The sequence below is a fragment of the Schistocerca gregaria genome, chromosome 1, assembly GCF_023897955.1.
Source record: "Schistocerca gregaria isolate iqSchGreg1 chromosome 1, iqSchGreg1.2, whole genome shotgun sequence".
NCBI classification, from domain to species: domain Eukaryota; kingdom Metazoa; phylum Arthropoda; class Insecta; order Orthoptera; family Acrididae; genus Schistocerca; species Schistocerca gregaria.
Window position 1 is genome coordinate 1,059,659,033 of NC_064920.1, and position 19,765 is coordinate 1,059,678,797.

The 19,765-nt window shown below is 38.1% G+C and overlaps 1 protein-coding gene across 2 annotated transcripts in view; it reads right to left on the reverse strand.

The window, feature by feature from the left end:
* Positions 1 to 19,765, reverse strand: part of LOC126281218 (gametogenetin-binding protein 2-like) — a 131,305-nt gene that overhangs the window by 96,909 nt on the left and 14,631 nt on the right. For both annotated transcript variants that reach the window (XM_049979979.1, XM_049979970.1), the window contains exons 2-5: positions 16,645 to 16,835; positions 16,363 to 16,506; positions 7,819 to 8,034; positions 930 to 1,133 (exon numbers count right to left, since the gene is read on the reverse strand). In XM_049979979.1, the coding sequence (XP_049835936.1) occupies positions 930 to 1,133; positions 7,819 to 8,034; positions 16,363 to 16,506; positions 16,645 to 16,835 (755 nt within the window). The remainder of the gene's footprint in view (positions 1 to 929; positions 1,134 to 7,818; positions 8,035 to 16,362; positions 16,507 to 16,644; positions 16,836 to 19,765) is intronic.

Sequence of the window (19,765 nt, forward strand, 5' to 3'; positions counted from 1 at the left end):
ACAACATTCTGGGTTCCATTATGTAAGAAGCCTTCGAGCCACACACATATCTGTGAAGTTATTCCATATGCTCATATCTTCATTAACAGCCTGCAATGCTTTCCAGAAATCTAGAAATATGGAATCTGCCTGTTGCCCTTCATACATGGTTCTAACCCTGTTGTTAATACTGTATTTTAGCCGAAACAGGTATGAGTAGTGTGTTATCAGCCTAACTCAGAATCTTAATGACTTCTCTATTAAGTAAACTGATTCGAACTGAGAAGTTGCCCCAGCAAGGAGTTTATATGTTTCCCATTTTGGAATTTGGGAATGTGTAGAAGGGTAAAGTCAATGGGATGTAAGTCTAATTGCAGTATCTCTCTCTCTCTCTCTCTCTCTCTCTCTCTCTCTCTGAAACAAGGGATGCAGTTTTTTTGCATTCACGGGACACAATGTCCCTTGGAGAAAAAACGCGAGGCTCAGACCGAACAATTTGCCTTTGCCTTTTACCACAAACAGCAGAATATGCTTCATCATTAAATAGGTTATCTTTTTTGTTTTACAATAGGATTCTTACAGAAAAATCAGACTACTTTTACACGCGTATTCTTAAAAACTAAATGACAAAGATGAAATTGGAAATTATCTGTGAACCCGAACAGCATATGCCTTAATCAGTTTATGGAAATCACAGAAATGAAGATGACCAAAAACCATTTTGAGACCCAGTCGTCTTGAATGTGAGACCAATGCCTTACCAACTGCAACTGCTCACAAGATAATAGATCAACAGAGTAACCATAAGTCTAGAACAGTTATATTAGATCATCCTCTGTCAGTACTGGAATGTGACTATACCACTTAGTGCTGATAATAACAATAATAATAATAACTATATAACTATGCGAATAACACCTTAAAGCAGTCTCACACCTGTATGCACATACCTGCCCATAAGCTCGAGATCCGCCCGTGTGATTAGATTGCCTATATAATCAGTCTTCGTCTGTAGGTGAATATGCTTTTCCGGCAAGCAGCGTTTGATACCAGCATACAATGCAGGGCAGTAGCCCTTCTCTCTACCAGGATCTGGCTCCTCAATCAGCAGGGAATATGCCCGCAGAACCTTTGTGCGGCATTCTGTACAGAACCTAAGAAAACAATTTATGAGTATTAGTAACTGCATTAGTTTATTAAACACTAGTCCCTGACAAAGTGCTGCTTAACATTTGATTACTTCAGCTGTTTACAAAATTTTGAAAGTGATAGGCATTATCCATATCAATTCAGGCAGGCTAGGAAAAAAATTTACCTTCATAGTCTCAGATGTTAGTGAATTTAACATCTGTTAAAATGAAGGATTAAATAAGGGACACTTTTTTTTCTCCGAAGAAATTCTGCTCAGAGATACAGCCCTCCACAGATGAGACTGTGCATACCATTTTAAAGATGTGAATTTTGGAAAAAAGTTTTAAACTTTTTGGAACAGTTTTAGATATTTTGTTGGTTTCTTTTCTATTTGAAACATAATTGCCTTATGAGTACAAAGAAGTCCTCCATTAGGACTTATCTGTCCAAGTTCATTTACTATAGTGTTCTGAATTTTTTCTTAATTTATGGCAAAAAACGTTTTTTAAAAAATAAAGTCCATAAAACTTTGATTTTTTTTGTATAGTTATCATCATCATCAGTTTTCTGCTACATTAGTAGGTTGTTTGCCTCTCCATTTTCTCCGATCCATTGTGTAGCGGTGCAAGGGGTACCAAATTTGTTATGAAAAAACAGTAAATTACTCAACGGACATTATTTTTTAGTACAGGTATTTTGTTCAGTCCAAGCAGGTGTCGATTTGTGACGTCATTGTCCAGACACAAGTTGGCTGTAATCTGAATCTGTTTTAGCGAACTAATAATTTCACTCAGACAATAAAATTTTATTGATTATGAAATACAAGTTCTTGAAGTTTATTCAGAATTGGAAATGCTTAATTAGTAATTAATTGCCATAATTTATTTGTTTTAATATAAAGGTGTTCTGAATTTTGTATGCATAAAAAAAAAGGGTGAATTTATGTGTGGCTATTACTCCGAGACGAGTTATCACTTAAGAGTGCTAAAAGTGTGTGTGTACAGTTCGCTGACCTATGTGGTGACTTATTTTGTGATCTTGACCCAAATAAAGAGTACATCCAGTTTCATTTAAACTATACGTGACATAGACGCATCATGTTATTACAAAAGAGTCGTTTAGCCCATTAGGGAAAACTGAAACCCACGCACTCAATTTGAAATACGTTACACATCAGTGCGTGATCGATCAGTCCGGTAAATCGCATACAACAGCTGCAAATGCATTTGGACTTACTGCACAAAGTTGGAAATTAATTTTGAGACAAATGCTGATTTTTACAAAAAATGAACTGAAAGTTTATTCAAAATATTGAGGTCCAGTTTTAATTCAGATACGTATCACCTTGTTGATTACGTTGCCTAGCAACACTGTAAAGCAGCTTAATTAATTCATTAATTACACACACAAAATGTTACATGAAGTTTGCTGACCACATGAGAGTATGAGTGTGTTTTTCTTTCCATAAATGCCAATAAACCGGCCATTTCAAAAGTCAAATTATTAACTGTTGTGTAACTTCATTGATTGTCCTACACCACTACGAAACTTGTTGTATCGTTTCTCTTCACAAGAGATCTCAAGAAGCTGGGATAAACAAGAAGAAGAAAAAGACTAAAGAAGAGGCATTGGTATATTTGGCACCGCAACTTGGGGCCTGAAAAGGATATACTGGCACTAACAACTTCAGGCCCAAGGCACGAACTTCAACCCATTGGAAAGGATAAGTACTCACAGCTGCACTATTTGAACTTGAGCTGCTTCTACAGGATGAACATAATAGGGATCTCTTCTTCCAAAGAGTCCTTTTAGAGACCTCACATTTCTTGATTTGTCTACCATGTACTTTGTTACTGATGGAACATGGTTCAAAATTGTTTTCTTTGAAAATATCTCTGGAACAATAGTTAAAACTTGCACCTTTTCACTGTGATACGCACAATATTCAACAACTGAATTGATTTTTGTCAAAAATTCCTGGCAAGAGGTACAAGAGTGCTTTGGCTCATTTTCTTCTAAAGATGGAATTTCTAATTTGAAGAGTGTGGTCAGTTTTGCTGTAGAGTATTCATCCATAGCTTTAGTAATTTCTCTGCACTTGCTGGATGCATAGAGCATATGACTCGACTTCACTGACCACAGTTTCTTAACAGGACTAACACCTACCTCTTTAATTGAATGATTCAGGTTATTTAATTCTTCCTCTATTGATGCAAAATCTGCATCATCTGCACCATGGGAGGCTTCACCTTGTTCAGATACTATCATTGTTGTTGTTCTGTGAAAACATTTTGAACACAAAATGCCGCCACTGGAAACATCTCCATTTTGAAACAGTCTTCAAATGAGAACACTTATTCCCACCCTGAACAGGGTCTGTTTTTGTTTTTGTCTTATGTATCACTTTTTTATGGACATGCAAATAGTCAGCACACTTCACTCTCCTGTGGCCCCAGGCAGAAGACATTTCAAACAGTCCTTTTCACAAAACACACTGCAGCTGTGTCAACTGGAAAATTCCTCACAAAAACACAGAATTCAATGAATGGTCTTAGATTTCCTACAAGCCTCTTCAGTAAACAATTAGCACTGAACAACTACAATACAGAAACCTGCAATGAACAACCACGACAAAGAAACTGACAAGAAACTACAACAGAGTGTAAGAAATATATGCAGCAATGAAAGTGAAAAGAAATAACTGCAACAAAGACAATAGAAATAAACTTTGTAACAAAGAAGTTAGTAAGAAACAACTTAGTGAAGACAACATTATCCTTGAAAGTTAAAAGCAAAAAGATTTTTTTAAAAATAAAACAGGTCCAACTTAAAAGTGGAAGCTCTCCTTTACAGAGAATATAGTACTACATGGTATTAATCAACAACAACAAAAAAATCAAACTTTTCTGGATTGGCATTAAAAAAAATTCTTCTGTAAACTGCAAAAAAATTCTAAATGCGCCAGTAAAAGAACTGAATGATATGTCCAAATAGAGGGTACCATTGTAATCAGAAATCAACTATCTTTCAAATAAAAAACTCTAACAAAATATCTAGAACTGTTACAAAGATAGAGCATTTAAAAAAAAATTACTGAAATTTACATCTTCAAAATCTTTGGAAGCCTGTATCTCGGGACAGGAAGTTTTTTTAGAGGTAACAAAAAAATATGTTTCTTACTAACCCCTGTATCTTAACATATGCTAAATTTAATAACATCCCCTGCCTGAAGTGATACAGATCATGCCAGTAACTAATGTGTTTGAGGACCGAACCTGTGACGCTCTACACATTGTTTGCCTCTCTGGGTCCAACGTTATTTTGGAGTTCAAACTTAATGTTAATCTGAAGCAGTTCTCCATTTCCATTGTTCTTCATTTCAGCATAGATTTGGAGCATACTTAATTAATTCTTTTCTTATACCACTCTCTTCAGCTAAATTTTCAGTAGCAATTCATGCCATAAAGGGTGCCAAACCATTTTCACTATTCATTTCTTTATTCCCTTTAGTAGACATTTTATACCACTGGCTAGTTGCTGGACACCTTTATTCCCCACTCCATCACGCCAAAAGTCTCCTGTAACTTCACATTACTAAGATTTTTCATTGTCTACAATTCCAACCCATACTGAGCTGTGCTTCAAACACAGCTTCTCAACAATCTTTTTCTGGTCTCGGCAAGTACAGTCTGGGACGCTAGCAACTGTTTCTTGAGATCTTCAGTTTCTCCATGCGTATTTTATGATGAAATACATCTTGGGTGACAGCCTGGTATGAGTGTGCATAGGACACAACATTTTGGCAATCGACCACGTTGCCATCATCAGGTGTGCTGATATACTGTACCGGATGATAGCAAACATGGTTGATTGCCGAAATATTGTGTTCTAAGCACACTCATACCAGGCTGTTCATCCAAGATTTATTTCGTCAACTGTTTCTTGGCACCACTGACAGTTTAACATCACTGAATTGGATCACAATTCAAAGATAAATCTACATAAAGATCCTGGTATGAGGCTCTGTTTACGACACAGTTTTAGCTTTTTTAGCCTCTTGACACTTCTTTTCCTTGAATTCTAAGCTTCACAGGACAGTTAAAATAATTAATTTTCTCAGTCATCATAGCATGAAGATTTTAATAATTGGAAGTCCGTTCATGTAGATTTTGCAATTATAGGCATGTCTGCAGCAGATTTGACACTTCCTGCACCTCATTGCCCTTGTTTAGGTTGTAGCTGTTTTTACTAAGATGACAATGTGCATCTTCTGTACACTTGACAATGAACAACCAATACCAAGGGCTGATAGGTTACCACACACACACACACACACACACACACACACACACACACACACACACACACACACACACACCATTCTCAGTCACCTTATAGTAGATAAGGATAGGATTTGTGTATCACAAAATCAACTGAAAAACATATCAGTGAAAATAATCAATTTTTGAAACTATAATGTAATTGGATGGATAAAAAAATCTACTCACCAAGCAGTGGCAGGAAAACACACAAATAAAAAGTATTAAAGTTTGCAAGTTTTTGGGGCCAGTGGCTCCTCCTCCTGGCAGATGGATTGAAGGGGAAGGAAGATGGGTGAAGAAAAGGACTGGGGAGGATTAGGGAGAGAGACGAAGTTCGGAAAAGTTATCCACAACCCCAGGTCTGGGGAGACTTACCATAATGCATGAGAAGGAAGGACTGATTGTCGAGGATGGCACCGGTGCTATACTACATGACAGTTGCCCCTTTCATGACTGTTTCACCACGTGTGAAAAATTGGATTCTTGCCCCAGACACCAGTTCCTCACAATTCTACAACATGTCCTTGGCTCTCAACACACACCTGACCTTAATTTACATTAATTTCATTGCTCTCATCATTTCTTCACAATGACTGTTCCTTTCTCCACTCCCTTTTAGTTTTCCACCTTTCATTTTCTGACCTATTTTTTGCTGCAGTCCACCCACCTCTATCACATACAATGCACTTGGCTTTTCACTCTTTCAGTAGTAATCTCTGTCTTGCATATTACCCTGTCTTCCATATTTTAAGCTCTCAGGTTCTCTCATCTGGTGCAGTCCCCAATAATCAGTCAGTCCTTCTCATCCCATCCACCCTTGACCTGGGGTTTTGGGTGACTTTGCTGAACTCTACCCCTTTTCCTAAACCTTACCAGTCTTTTTCCATAACCACTCTCCCTTCCTCTTCAACTCTTCTGCCACAAGGTGGAGCCAGTGGTTCCTAAAGCTTACAAACTTTAATACTTTTTATATTTGCGTTCTCCTGCTGCTGCCTGGCGAGGAAAAAAAAATAAAAATAAACTGAAAGTGACTTGAAAATTTTTCAAAAATCACAGTTAAATCTAATTAACACAAGTCAAGTCCTTGGTACTCACCACCCACCTGATCTTAATTTACATTAATTTCTTTGCTCTAATCATCTCTTCACAGTAACTATTCCTTTCTCCCCTTCCTTTTAGTTTTCCACCTCTCATTTTCTGACCTGTCTCAGCTTCTTCCTTTAAATTTGATATGGAATCAACAACACTTTCATTAAACTGCAGTTTACAACAATAAAATTGCTACTATTGCAAATAATCACAATGGCAATTAACTAAGGTGACAATTTGGTCATCATTCATGTATTTTATTTCAGAAAGATTCAAATCTTCTGAATCATTGTGATAAGCATTTATCAAAAACGCAATGAGGCAATGGTCATTTTTCCTAGTTTTTGGTTGTATTTGACATATTCAGTGCGATAAAACTCTCCTGTCAATTCTTGGGAAGGCATGGTTTGTGTCTACCGATCAGAACCCTGAGGAACAATGTTGATGGTTCTAAGGCACTGTATGTAAAAAATTTACATTTAACTTCTAAGAAGGAAATTATGCGGCAACAAAGAACCGAAACCCTGACTACAGCAACATGCAGCACATGGATCAGATGTCAGTATGAAGGTTTAATTAAAAAAAGGATATTCTTCAAGTTCATTAGATTCATTTATCTAACATAATATCCATGCACTCTTTTCTTTACATCACTGCTTCCTACTGGTAGAAACAGTCAAGTTCGAGTTAACAATCAATGTTCTCCAGCTTTTAATAACTTCTGTCAGCAAACAATACTGCAGTGCAGCAGCAGCCATGATGACATGAGTGGTGAAACAGTACAAGTGGAAAATAACCACACACATGACCCACGAGTCGTCCCCATACAAGCATTTTCCAATTACAGCCAACATTTTACCTAGCAGTAGAACTACAATGCAATAAAAGCTCAGCATGAAGTGCACCACTTCATCCTTCCTTTTCTGGGATGGGCTATGTAAAAATTCTTGAGCTCACTTTTTTTGTTCCCCTTGCCCCTCCTACTGTGAGATGGAAATTATTCCATTAGCCCGTACTACCCCATCCCCTTACACCTCCGTCTTCAAACAGAAAGGAAGACACATATGCTAAATATTTATATGATATTGAAATGCAATTAAGCATTCTTCTTTTTCATGACTTACTTTTGCAGTAACCTTCACTGACTTAATTCTCGCCTAGAACAAATTAGTTGGCTTGTAGAGCAATGGAATACAAATTATGTGTGGAATTAGTTTCAGGACAATAACATTGAAACTATAATAAGCCTACAAATCACACCATAAAAAGTCATCAGTCTCACAAAACTTGTACATACCTATGCTTACGTAGATAGCTTTCAAGGGTAACAAGTAATGTCGATGATTCAATAAGCACCACTTCATCCTTGCACTGCGGCTCCATGCAGTCCCACACTTCACGCCATATGCCAGTCATTGTTCGTGGTGTCCTGTGGGATTCCAAAGAATGAAAGTTGCACCGATGGCTCTTCTTTGACCGTGTCTGACTCTCCACCAGATTGCTTAGACGAGCCCTGTCAAACATCAAGCGTACAGCTGAAAGTTTCTTATCACTACTTTTCTTCTCTGTTGAGTACAAGGGTCATGGTGAAATTATGGAAATGATAAATCTCAAAATGAAACCACAATCAAATAATTGTTGCACATTTAAATTAGTTTAGTCTTGAATGCTGTCTTTCATTCCTGTCCTGACTGTCTGTATGTGCTGGGGTCCTTAACACTTACCGTCCGGCTGCCGTAATATGACGTCACGGGCGGAAACGAAGAAAATGCGGCCGCCGTAATATTACGTCCCGCCGCATTCCACATTGTTTTAGTATTTCAAACGCATTGTTAGCGTTCCCGCTACAACCTGTAGGTCCTGTAATGCTTGTAGTTCATCATATTATCGCTAGATCGCAGCACCTAGTGTGGTAATGCGATATATCCGTATATATTTCCGAACGAATTCACGTGTGTTTTTCACGCGTATGTTACGCGTTCTGTGGTGTCCTGTCGTTTGTTTACTGTTGATTCTGGCGCTAGTATTTTGGTTTTTGCTTGTTTATCTTCTTTTTGCTCACAATGGCGAGTGATGCAAAACTTCGAAAAATGATTGAAGAAGTTCTAGCTGAACCTACTGATGATGATTTTTCGGATTTCGATAGTGACAGTGATTACGAAATGCCGGAAAATAAAGATAGTCCAGGTAAGTCTAACTTCTTACTAAATCGATGCAGAACAAGACAGTTCATGTTGCAATTTGTTCTGTTACGTTCCATATTATTTCAGACACAGAATTGTCGTCAGATGAAGTTGAGCCACAACCTGTGTTCACCCCCACTCATCATCGAAAGAGGCCAAGATTGAGTGACATTTCACAGGATGACTGGACTATAGTGGATTTTGTTATTTACAGGGTCTCATGGTGTGCTAAATAATGTAGGACTCAGTCAGTCTAGTAAATATTTAGATTTTTTTCTCATTTTATAAATGATAGGGTTATTTCAATTATGAAGGAACAAACAAACCCATATGCAAGACAGAAGCTGGCCACACTGAGAACACAAAACAAATTAGGGCCCAATTCTAGATTCAAGCAGTGGAGTATGCTAACAATTGCTGAAACAAAGACGTTTCTGGCTATTATCCTCCACATGTCAATCAGTGAGAGGCCAAGTATGGCCAGTCACTGGTGTAGTGATCCAGTGGTTAGCTGCAATTTTTGCCCCAATATTATGCCAAGGGACAGATTTCTGAATATTTTGTCTATGTTTCACATAAACGACAATTCAAAGCAAAAAAAGAAAGGTGAAGTAGACTTTGATGCCCTTCATAAGGTCAGGCCTCTTCTGGATGATTTGATAAGGAATTTCAAAGAAAGTTATCAGCCAGGTGAAGCGCTAACCGTTGATGAAGGTATGTGTCCTTGCAGAGGGCGTGTAGGTTTCAAAGTTTATATGGCTAATAAGCCAAACAAATATGGCATGAAGCTATACATTCTTGGAGAATCCAAAATTGGGTACTTTGAAGTTTACCATGGAAGGGACGATAAACTGGACAACAGTGCTTCTGCAGTGGTAAAGCGATTGCTCGGCTCACTCCAAGGTAAGGGCCACACTGTATATGTTGACAGATTTTACACCAGTGTTCAGCTAGCTGAAGAACTGGCTAGAGCCAATAATGGTCTTGTAGGGACAGTAATGCCAAACAGAAATGGATTGCCCAAGGCTCTCAAAGAGGGTAAACGCAAAAAGGGTGAACAAATATTTCGCCGCAAGAACGATGTGCTAGTATTGCGATGGAAAGGCAAGAGGGATGTGTGGATGATAAGTACCAGGCACACATCCTCAATGTTGTCTGTTGCTACAAGAGAAGGCAATAAGAAGTTGAAACCAGTGGCAGTGCTGGATTACAACAAACATAAAGCTGGTGTAGACCTTTTTGATCAGCGTCTTTCATATGGAGCACTTTATCACAAAACAGTGAAGTGGTGGAGAAAACTTGCCTTCCACTGTATAATTATGGCGGTTTCAAATGGTTGTATTTTCCACAATTGCATCCATGAGAAGAAACTGAGCACTCCTAAGTTTATACAGGATGTCTGCACTGTGTTAGTGTTACAGAGAGGAGAGAATTGGGGATTCTCATGGACCTTCAACGATTGCTTGATTGTCGCAGAAACATTTTCCGAACCGTGTGGAAATGGCAGAAGGGAAAAAGAAAGCACAAAGACGTTGTGTAGTGTGTAGTGGAAAACAAAAGAACATTACTGGGAAAGCTGGGATGAAAGATACTTCTTATGAGTGCAGCGAGTGTAACGTACGTTTGCGTGTCACCCTGTGCTTCAAGCTTTATCACACTGTGGTTCACTATGCAAAATAACTTATGTGTATGTAGCTATGCTTTATGTGCAAATGGTATAAAAATGTCTTTTCAGTGTCAAATGATCACTTTCCAAAATTTATTTCTTCTTTAAATTGAATAAAGTAGTAAAAATAAATTTTTGACAAAAATTTATTTTCGCAAAATCGAGGAGAAATGCGCATCACTTCTTGGAAACAGTATATGCCCCATACACATGACTGTTAACCCATGTAAAGTTGAAACCTTAAAGTTTTAAACCATACCTGTAGCTTTTATGTATCTCTAATTAAACGCCCTTTACAGCTATTTAAAATCTGTTGAAAATAGAAAAAAATCAGCCAGCACAGAGGGAGTGGCATGCAGTTAAGGGCTTAGCATGGTAAATGTTAGTAAGATTCATGGCTAAACCTGCTTTTTCTCCAACATATCTTTATCTCATGCCAGATAATGGAAGCATGCATTATAAAAGATAGTTTGTACATATGTAGCAGTCCACTGCTGTCCAACATATATTTACTTACATTTTCACCCCCCCCCCCCCCCAGCCCCCATAAAAAAAGTTTGTAAATCACAACAAAAAATAAATAATAATAATAATAATAATCTGCAGAACAAGTTAAACATATGACTTCCTGCAGGTATTCTCCCATTTATACAAAACAATACTCCCCATGAACCATGGACCTTGCCGTTGGTGGGGAGGCTCTGCAAATGACGAAGAAATTTAAGAAATGTATGATGAGATAAAAGAAATTATTCATATAGTGAAGGTAGACACAGGGTGTATACATGGACAAGGAAAAAAAATTACCAGGTTTTTCCCAGATTTCCCGGTTAAAAATACACTTTTTCTGTATGAAGTCACAGTATACTCTTCCTCGGCACTGTAAATCTCATCAATCCTTTGAATGTTTATGGTTTTATATACCGACATAGAATTTCCCGGAACTTTAGAAAACGAAACTCCGGGGGGGAAAAAACACATTTTGAAAGATCTTTCATGTGCAGCAACATGTACGCTGCATATTTTCGTATTACGAAAGCATAAATCTGAATTCCAATAAACAACACATGTCACTTTCCGAAGCATTGAAATCGAGATTGCAATGCGCCTTTGTATGCCAGTCACAGCTTATGGCAAATGATCTCACCAGCAGATGACAGTACAAGACCTGTGATGCAGTCAGTCAATAGTAAGATCACTCTTAAGTAGCATGAACACACAAATAAGGAAAGTTAATGGTTTAAATTAATATACATAGCATGCACATAAGATGATTAATAAGCTGGAAGAGAAGCTAAACTTCCACATATAATGTTGATTTTTTTTGCGCATGTTACACTTTGAGATACATCACTCAAATGTGCCAGTAATTTTTTAATAACGATGTAAATGTCTGATCTTCTGGGCTCAAATTCTTCTAAATGGTTGTCCTCAAAGAGTTAATTTTTTAACGAGCGTCAAATGCTTTGTGATTTACGAAATTCATTGTACATTCTCACACCTTGGGTAAACAGAAATTTACTTTGAATGTAACGCTTTTCAAACCACCAACCGCAGCATTTTCCCGCGACCTGTTAGAAATAGGTTCGTTTCAGCAGTTGCCAGAGAGTACCAGATAACGTGTGTCACCGCGCTTGCGCAGCTAAGATGATGCAGGAAACCCAATGTTAAACATTAAAAGATCATACATTATGACATGAAAGAAACAAGACATCAGAGGATACTTCAAGAGCATCGCAATTTCGTGAACCCTACCAAAATGCACAATTCGGCTTAAAGTGCACATTAGTACATTCAGATTCTGATTCAAATTTTCTTGGAGTACCAGTACTGTATTATCTCATGTTTGGCTCTTTATTACGGCATAATGCCATATGTGCACTTGAAATGAAACTAGCCAACAGTGTGAAATTAAACACGTTGTTTCAAATAACTTGACTGCCTCAGCAGAAAAGATTTAATAAAAGCCAAATCTCTTTAGCAACCGACAAAAATAACTTCATTGTTCTACAAGGCGATTAATGCTCGACTGTCAGAAAGGTGTACATAATATATGAAAACAACAACATATTTTAACCTTCCATAATTATGCGAATGTATTTTAATTCATTTGCTAGCTCCCGGCCACAAAAATTCGTTTTCTTTGCATTTAATGTGAGAGCAAGAAACAAGGAGCAAACAACAAAACCAATGAACATAAACACGGTCACATGGAGATGACCCACCGCAACTCAGACTGCTCTGTGCATCAGCCTCGGTTCTATTATATTTCCAAACTGGGACAATACTAGATAGTAGCACCCAGCCACAATTCTGTAACCAGAAGCAACTGCACATGCCCAAGAGCCCACCCGCAACTGCTCAAACGAATCTAATTTGAACAGTTGTCACGTCACGCTCATCGGAGGAAATTTGTTGTTACGAAGCATTGCAAAGTCTTTCTAAAGCCTTTGACACACTTTGCTGTTGGCAGACACTCGTCTGAGCACTGTGTTTTGTTGTTGTATATGGCGGATTTCCTTTGCAACTTGAGTTTCATTTCCGTTTTCTTTTTTTCTCTCGTTCATGTTTTGTTGCTGCAGAATTATTCTGCAGTAGTGGGATACAGTTAATATCCTTTGTTAGATTATCAGTTCTTACCAACGAAAATCACAAAAATTTAACTGAAAACTACAACAATGAAAAATTCCTGGAATTCTAAAAAACTTCTGTGTTTTTCGTGGTTTTCTCTCGGGTGAAAAAATTCCCAGGTTTTTCCCGATCTCCCGGGTCGTACACACCCTGGAGACGAAAATTTAATAGTCATGGGTGACTGGAATTTGATGGTAGGAAAAGGAAGAGAAGGAAACGTAGTAGGTAATATGGATTGGGGGTAAGAAATGAAAGAGGAAACCGCATGGTGGAATTTTGCACAGAGCATAACTTAATCACAGTTGACGCTTGGTTCAAGAATCATAAAAGAAGGTTGTATACATTGAAGAATCCTGGAGGTACTAGAAGGTATCAGACAGATTATATAATGGTAAGACAGAGATTTAGGAACCAGGTTTTAAATTGTAAGACATTTCCAGGGGCTTACGTGGACTCTGACCACAATGTATTGGTTATGATCTGTAGATTAAAACTGAAGAAACTGCAAAAAGGTGGGAATTTAAGGAGATGGGACCTGGATAAACTGACTAAAGTAGAGGTTGTACAGAGTTTCAGGGACAGCATACGGAACATCTGACAGGAATAGGGGAAAGAAATACAGTAGAAGAAGAATGGGTAGCTTTGAGGGATGAAATAGTGAAGGCAGAAGAGGATCAAATAGGAAAAAAGACGAGGGCTAGTATAAACCCTGGGGTAACAGAAGAAATATTGAATTTAATTGATGAAAGGAAAAAATGTAAAAATGCAGTAAATGAAGCAGGCAGAAAGGAATACAACAATATGAAAAATTAGATTGACAGGAAATTCAAAATGGCTAAGCAGGCATGGCTACAGGACAAATTTAAGGATGTAGAGGCTTCTCACTAGGTGTAAGATAGATACTGCCTACAGGAAAATTAAAGAGAACTTTGGAGAAAAAGAGAACCACTTGTAGGAATATCAAGAGCTCAGATGGAAACCCAAACAAAGAAGGGAAGGCAGGTAGGTGGAAGGAGTATAAAGAGGGTCTATACAAGGGCGATGTACTTGAGGATAATATTATGGAAATGGAAGAGGATGTACATGAAGATCAAATGGGGGATATGATACTGCGTGTAGAGTTTGACAGAGCACTGAAAGATTTGAATTGAAACAAGGCCCCGGGAGTGGACAACATTCCATTAGAACTACTGACAGCATTGGGAGAGCCAGTCCTGACAAAACTCTACCATCTAGTGAGCAGGATGTAGGAGACAGGCAAAATACCCTCAGACTTCAAGAAGAATATAATAAATCCAATCCCAAAGAAAGCAGGCGTTGACAGATGTGAAAATTACCGAACTATCAGTTTAATAAGTCACGGCCGCAAAATACTAACGCGAATTCTTTATAGACGAATGGAAAAACTGGTAGAAGCTGACCCCGGGGAAGACCAGTTTGGATTCTGTAGAAATATTGGAACACGTGAGGCAATACTGACCCTACAACTTATCTTAGAAAACAGATTAATGAAAGGCAAACCTACATTTCTAGCATTTCTACACTTAGAGAAAGCTTTTGACAATATTGACTGGAATACTCTCTCTGAAATTCTATAGGTGGCGGCGGTAAAATACAGGGAGCGAAAGGATATTTACAATTTGTACAGAAACCAGATGGCAGTCATAAGAGTCTAGGGGCATCAAAGAGAAGCAGTGGTTGGGAAGGGAGTAAGACAGGGTTGTAGCCTCTCCCCGATGTTATTCAATCTGTATATTGAGCAAGCAGTAAAGCAAACAAAAGAAAAATTCAGAGTAGGTATTAAAATCCATGGAGAAGAAATAAAAACTTTGAAGTTCCCCGATGACATTGTAATTCTGTCAGAGACAGCAAAGGACTTGGAAGAGCAGTTGAACGGAATGGACAGTGTCTTGAAAGGAGGATATAAGATAAACATCAACAAAAGCAAAACGAGGATAATGGAATGTAGTCAAATTAAGCAAGTGATGCTGAGGGAATTAGATAAGGAAATGAGACACTTAAAGTAGTAAAGGAGTTTTGCTATTTGGGGAGCAAAATAGCTGATGATAGTCGAAGTAGAGAGGATATAAAATGTAGACTGGCAATGGCAAGGAAAGCATTTCTGAAGAAGAGAAATTTTGTTAACATCGAGTATAGATTTAAGTGTCAGAAAGTCGTTTCTGAAAGTATTCGTAAGGAGTGTAGCTAAGATTCCAAGACTTACCAAGCGGGAAAGCGCCCGCTTGGTAAGTCTTGGAATCTTTGTTTTTAATATATTTTTCCCATACTGTCATTTCTTGTTAACAATATTAGCTGATTCCCCAAAATAACCTGCTTTCACTCAGTTAATACTTGGCAAAAATCAAACCTGCATTTGGATCGGACTTACTTGACCCTTGTGCAGAAAGGTGTGCAGTATACAGCTGCATCCATTTTCAATAAGCGTCCACTAGAATTCAAAAATCTTAGCACTAATCCACATGCTTTCAAATCGAAACCGAAGAGTTTCCTCTTGGGTCCATCCTCCTATTCTGTCGAGGAGTTCCTTGAAAAATTAAGCTGATTCTTGTTGCATTGTTGATTGTGTTTACTTAAAAATTATGGCTTGACTTTTTTCGGGTTTATAAACATTTTACTTTTATCTGTTATTACTTTTATGATCTAATTTCATGTACTGACACGTTCCATGACCTTGAGGATTTGCTCCTCAATTTGGTCCTATGAAACTTGACGTGTAAATAAATAAATACATAAATCTTCAGTTATACATCAGACAAAATGAAATACCTTGTTTGTTTTAAGATCTCCTGGCAGTCTTGTTGGCAACAGTTTCTAACTTGACCATATAGTATTTGCATCATTATTCAGGATTTCTATTGTGTTTGTGTGTTTGTTTTTACCTACATACTTATCTGTAGCTCTTACTAGGATTCTTGAGGTGGCTTATGTCTGAAGATGGAAACTTGCTCTTCCAAAATATCTGTTTTGATGTGATAAAAATTTAAGTTTATTACCATTATTAGTGTTTTTGAGTTGCAATATTATCTTAAATTTGTAACATCCCTTTTCTGTTTAGTCTGAATATTTTCAATAGTGTGTGCAAAAGTATTTCCAGTTAAGATGCAACACAAAGTGTGAGTGGGTGGCTATTCAAGTTTTGCTGGTGCCAGAAAGCTTGCTGAAGAAGGTTGTGCAAGAGCTCAGCTATTAATCTCCGTTTTTCTATGTGCCCTTCTGCTGTTCAATGCCTTTTCTATTAGGTGAATAGTGACTTATTTTCATACAAATATTTACACAACAAACAATAAATTATGTGATGTAGAATTGACTGCTAAATACTGCTACCCTTGAGATGGATTACCTATGTCCATGTAACATTGAACACAATAGTTGGGGGGACGCAAGGCGCTCCTTCTTGATTGTCAGAACACCACCTTTCGTAAAAACAAGAGGATCCAAAGCCTCGTGTCCTGTTTCCATCAGCTGGCAGAACAACCTCTCGACACTGTAACAGAACATTCAAAGAATTTCAGGGATGTATCAAGAAAATGACACCTAATGGCTACTGCTGCTGATGAATACACTGTACAACAACATTATACCATAAAATGAACATAACAGCAAAAAATTAAGCAAAGCTTACCTTCTGCGACATCCTACACATGGTACAATCTGATTTATGATATGTAACAAATCCTTGCAGTGGACTGTAAATGCACCTGGTATGTCTTTAGGCGAAAGAAAATGGTACTTTGCAACAAATTCTTCCAATGCCTTTCCTCTAACAGGACTGTTATCAAAAATCAGTCCTATGCCATTCAAATCCATCACCATCTGAAATAAGCACAATAGCAAAACATTAAGTATGTTTACAGTGAAGGGTTTCAAAGAGCAACATTCTGATGCAAGTATGGCACCCATGAAAACGTCTGGAATGAAAAATTATTTCCAAAGAAACTATCTCAACATATTAAAGAACAAGACGTCTCATAAAAATACTGAAATAGACGTCAACCAAGAGGAGATAACCTAGGTGGAAACTCATGGCAGTTCTGAGACGAATGACGAAATAGTTGTGAGATTTCTCAGAAAATGGTTCTGAGTACACTTGCTACTAGTCAGTATCCATTACATGTTTTGTTTTGCTTCAAACTGGTACTGAATTGATACATCTATCTGTTTGAATGCGAGTTCTGTTTGCATTGTTCTTTTTCTTGGGAAGTGTTGGGGAAGGGGGACGCAGAGGAAAAGAGCTGTCCTTACACAATATGCATTTCACATTTGCTATTATAGGCATAATCCGTACAACCTGAAGCAGTGGAGTTACCTCCATAGTCTTGGATGTTATTGAATTTAGCATATGTTAAAATTCAGAAGTAAATAAGAAACACTTATTTTTTTGTTTTCTAGGAAAAAATTCCTGCCCCGAAATACAGGCCTCCAAAGATGAGAGTCGTCGTCATCATCATCATCATCATTTAAGACTGATTATGCCTTTCAGCGTTCAGTCTGGAGCATAGTTCCCTTTAAAAAATTCCTCCATGATCCCCTATTCCGTGCTAACATTGGTGCCTCTTCTGATGTTAAGCCTATTACTTCAAAATCATTCTTAACCGAATCCAGGTACCTTATCCTTGGTGTGCCCTGACTCCTCCTACCCTCTACTGCTGAACCCATGAGTCTCTTGGATAACCTTGCTTCTCCCATGCGTGTAACATGACCCACCATCTAAGCCTATTTGCCCTGACTGCTATATCTACAGAGTTCATTCCCAGTTTTTCTTTGATTTCCTCATGGTGGACACCCTCCAGCCATTGTTCCCATCTACTAGTACCTGCAATCATCCTAGCTACTTTCATATCCGTAACCTCAACCTTATTGATAAGGTAACCTGAATCCACTCAGCTTTCGCTCCCATACAACAAAGTTGGTCGAAAGATTGAACGGTGCACAGATAACTTAGTCTTGGTACTGATTTCCTTCTTGCAGAAGAGATTGTAGCTGAGCACTCACTGCATTAGCTATGCTACACCTCACTTCCAGTTCTTTCACTATGTTGCCATCCTGTCAGAATATGCATCCTAAGTACTTGAAACTGTCCACCTGTTCTAACTTTGTTCCTCCTATTTGGCACTCAATCCGTTTATATCTCTTTCCCACAGACATTACTTTCATTTTGGAAATGCTAATCTTCATACCATAGTCCTTACATTTCTGATCTAGCTCCGACATATTATTTTGCAAACTTTCAATCGAATTTGCCATCACAACTAAGTCATCCGCATATGCAAGACTGCTTATTTTGTGTTCACCTATCTTAACCTCACCCAGCCATATTGTTTTCAATATATAATACATGAATAATATGAACAACAGTGGAGACAGGTTGCACCCTTGTCTTACCCCTGAAACTACTCTGAACCATGAACTCAATTTACTGTCAACTCTAACTGCTGCCTGACTATCCATGTAAAGACCTTTAATTGCTTGCAAAAGTTTGCCTCCTATTCCATAATCTCATAGAACAGACAATAACATCCTCCTAGGAACCCGGTCATATGCCTTTTCTAGATCTATAAAGCATAGATTCAATTCCGTGTACCATTCATAACACTTCTCCATTATTTGCCGTAAGCTAAATATCTGGTCCTGACAACCTCTAAGAGGCCTAAACCCACACTGATTTTCATCTAATTGGTCCTCAACTAATACTCGCACTTTCCTTTCAACAATACCTGAGAAGATTTTACCCACAACGCTGATTAAAGAGATACCTCAGTAGTTGTTACAATCTTTTCTGTTTCCATGTTTAAGGATTTGGTGTGATTACTGCTTTTGTCCAGTCTGATGGAAGCTGTCCCGACTCCCAGGCCATTTCAATTATCCTGTGTAGCCATTTAAGACCTGACATTCCACTGTATTTGATGAGTTCCGACTTAATTTCATCCACCCCAGCTGCTTTATTGCACTGCAATCTATTGACCATTTTCACCACTTCCTCAAATGTGATGCTATTTCCATCGTCATTCCTATCCCATTGTACATCGAAATCTGAAACATACTGATCGTATTTTCACCTACATTGAGCAACTCTTCAAAATATTCCCTCCATCTGCCCAAAACATCCACAGGATTCACCAGCAGTTTTCCTGACCTGTCCAAAATACTTGTCATTTCCTTCTTACCTCCCTTTCGAAGACTGCTAATTACACTCCAAAATGGTTTTCCAGCAGCTTGACCCAAAGTCTCCAACCTGTTTCCAAAGTCTTCCCAAGATTTCTTCTTGGATGCTGTAATTATCTGTTTGGCTTTGTTTCTATCTTCAACATAACTTTCTCTGTTTACCTGAGGTCTAGTATGTAGCCATTTTTGATATGCCTTCTTTTTCCTTTTACAGGCTGCCTTGACTGTGCCATTCCACCAAGCTGTTTGCTTCATCCTTCCTTTACACACTACTGTTCCAAGACATTCTTTAGGCACTTCTAGTACTGTGTCCCTGTACCTTGTCCATTCCTTTTCCAATGACTGTACTTGACTACATTCAACTAACTGGTACCTTTCTGAGATCATTGTTATGTACTTGAGCCCATTGTTATGTACTTGAGCCTGATTTCCTTATCCTGAAGTTTCTCCACTCTTATCCTCCTACATATGGACCTGACCTCCTGCACTTTCGGCCTCACAATACCAATTTCGCTGCAGATTAAATAATGATCAGTGTCATCAAAGAATCCCCTGAATACACCGTGTGTCCCTCACAGCCT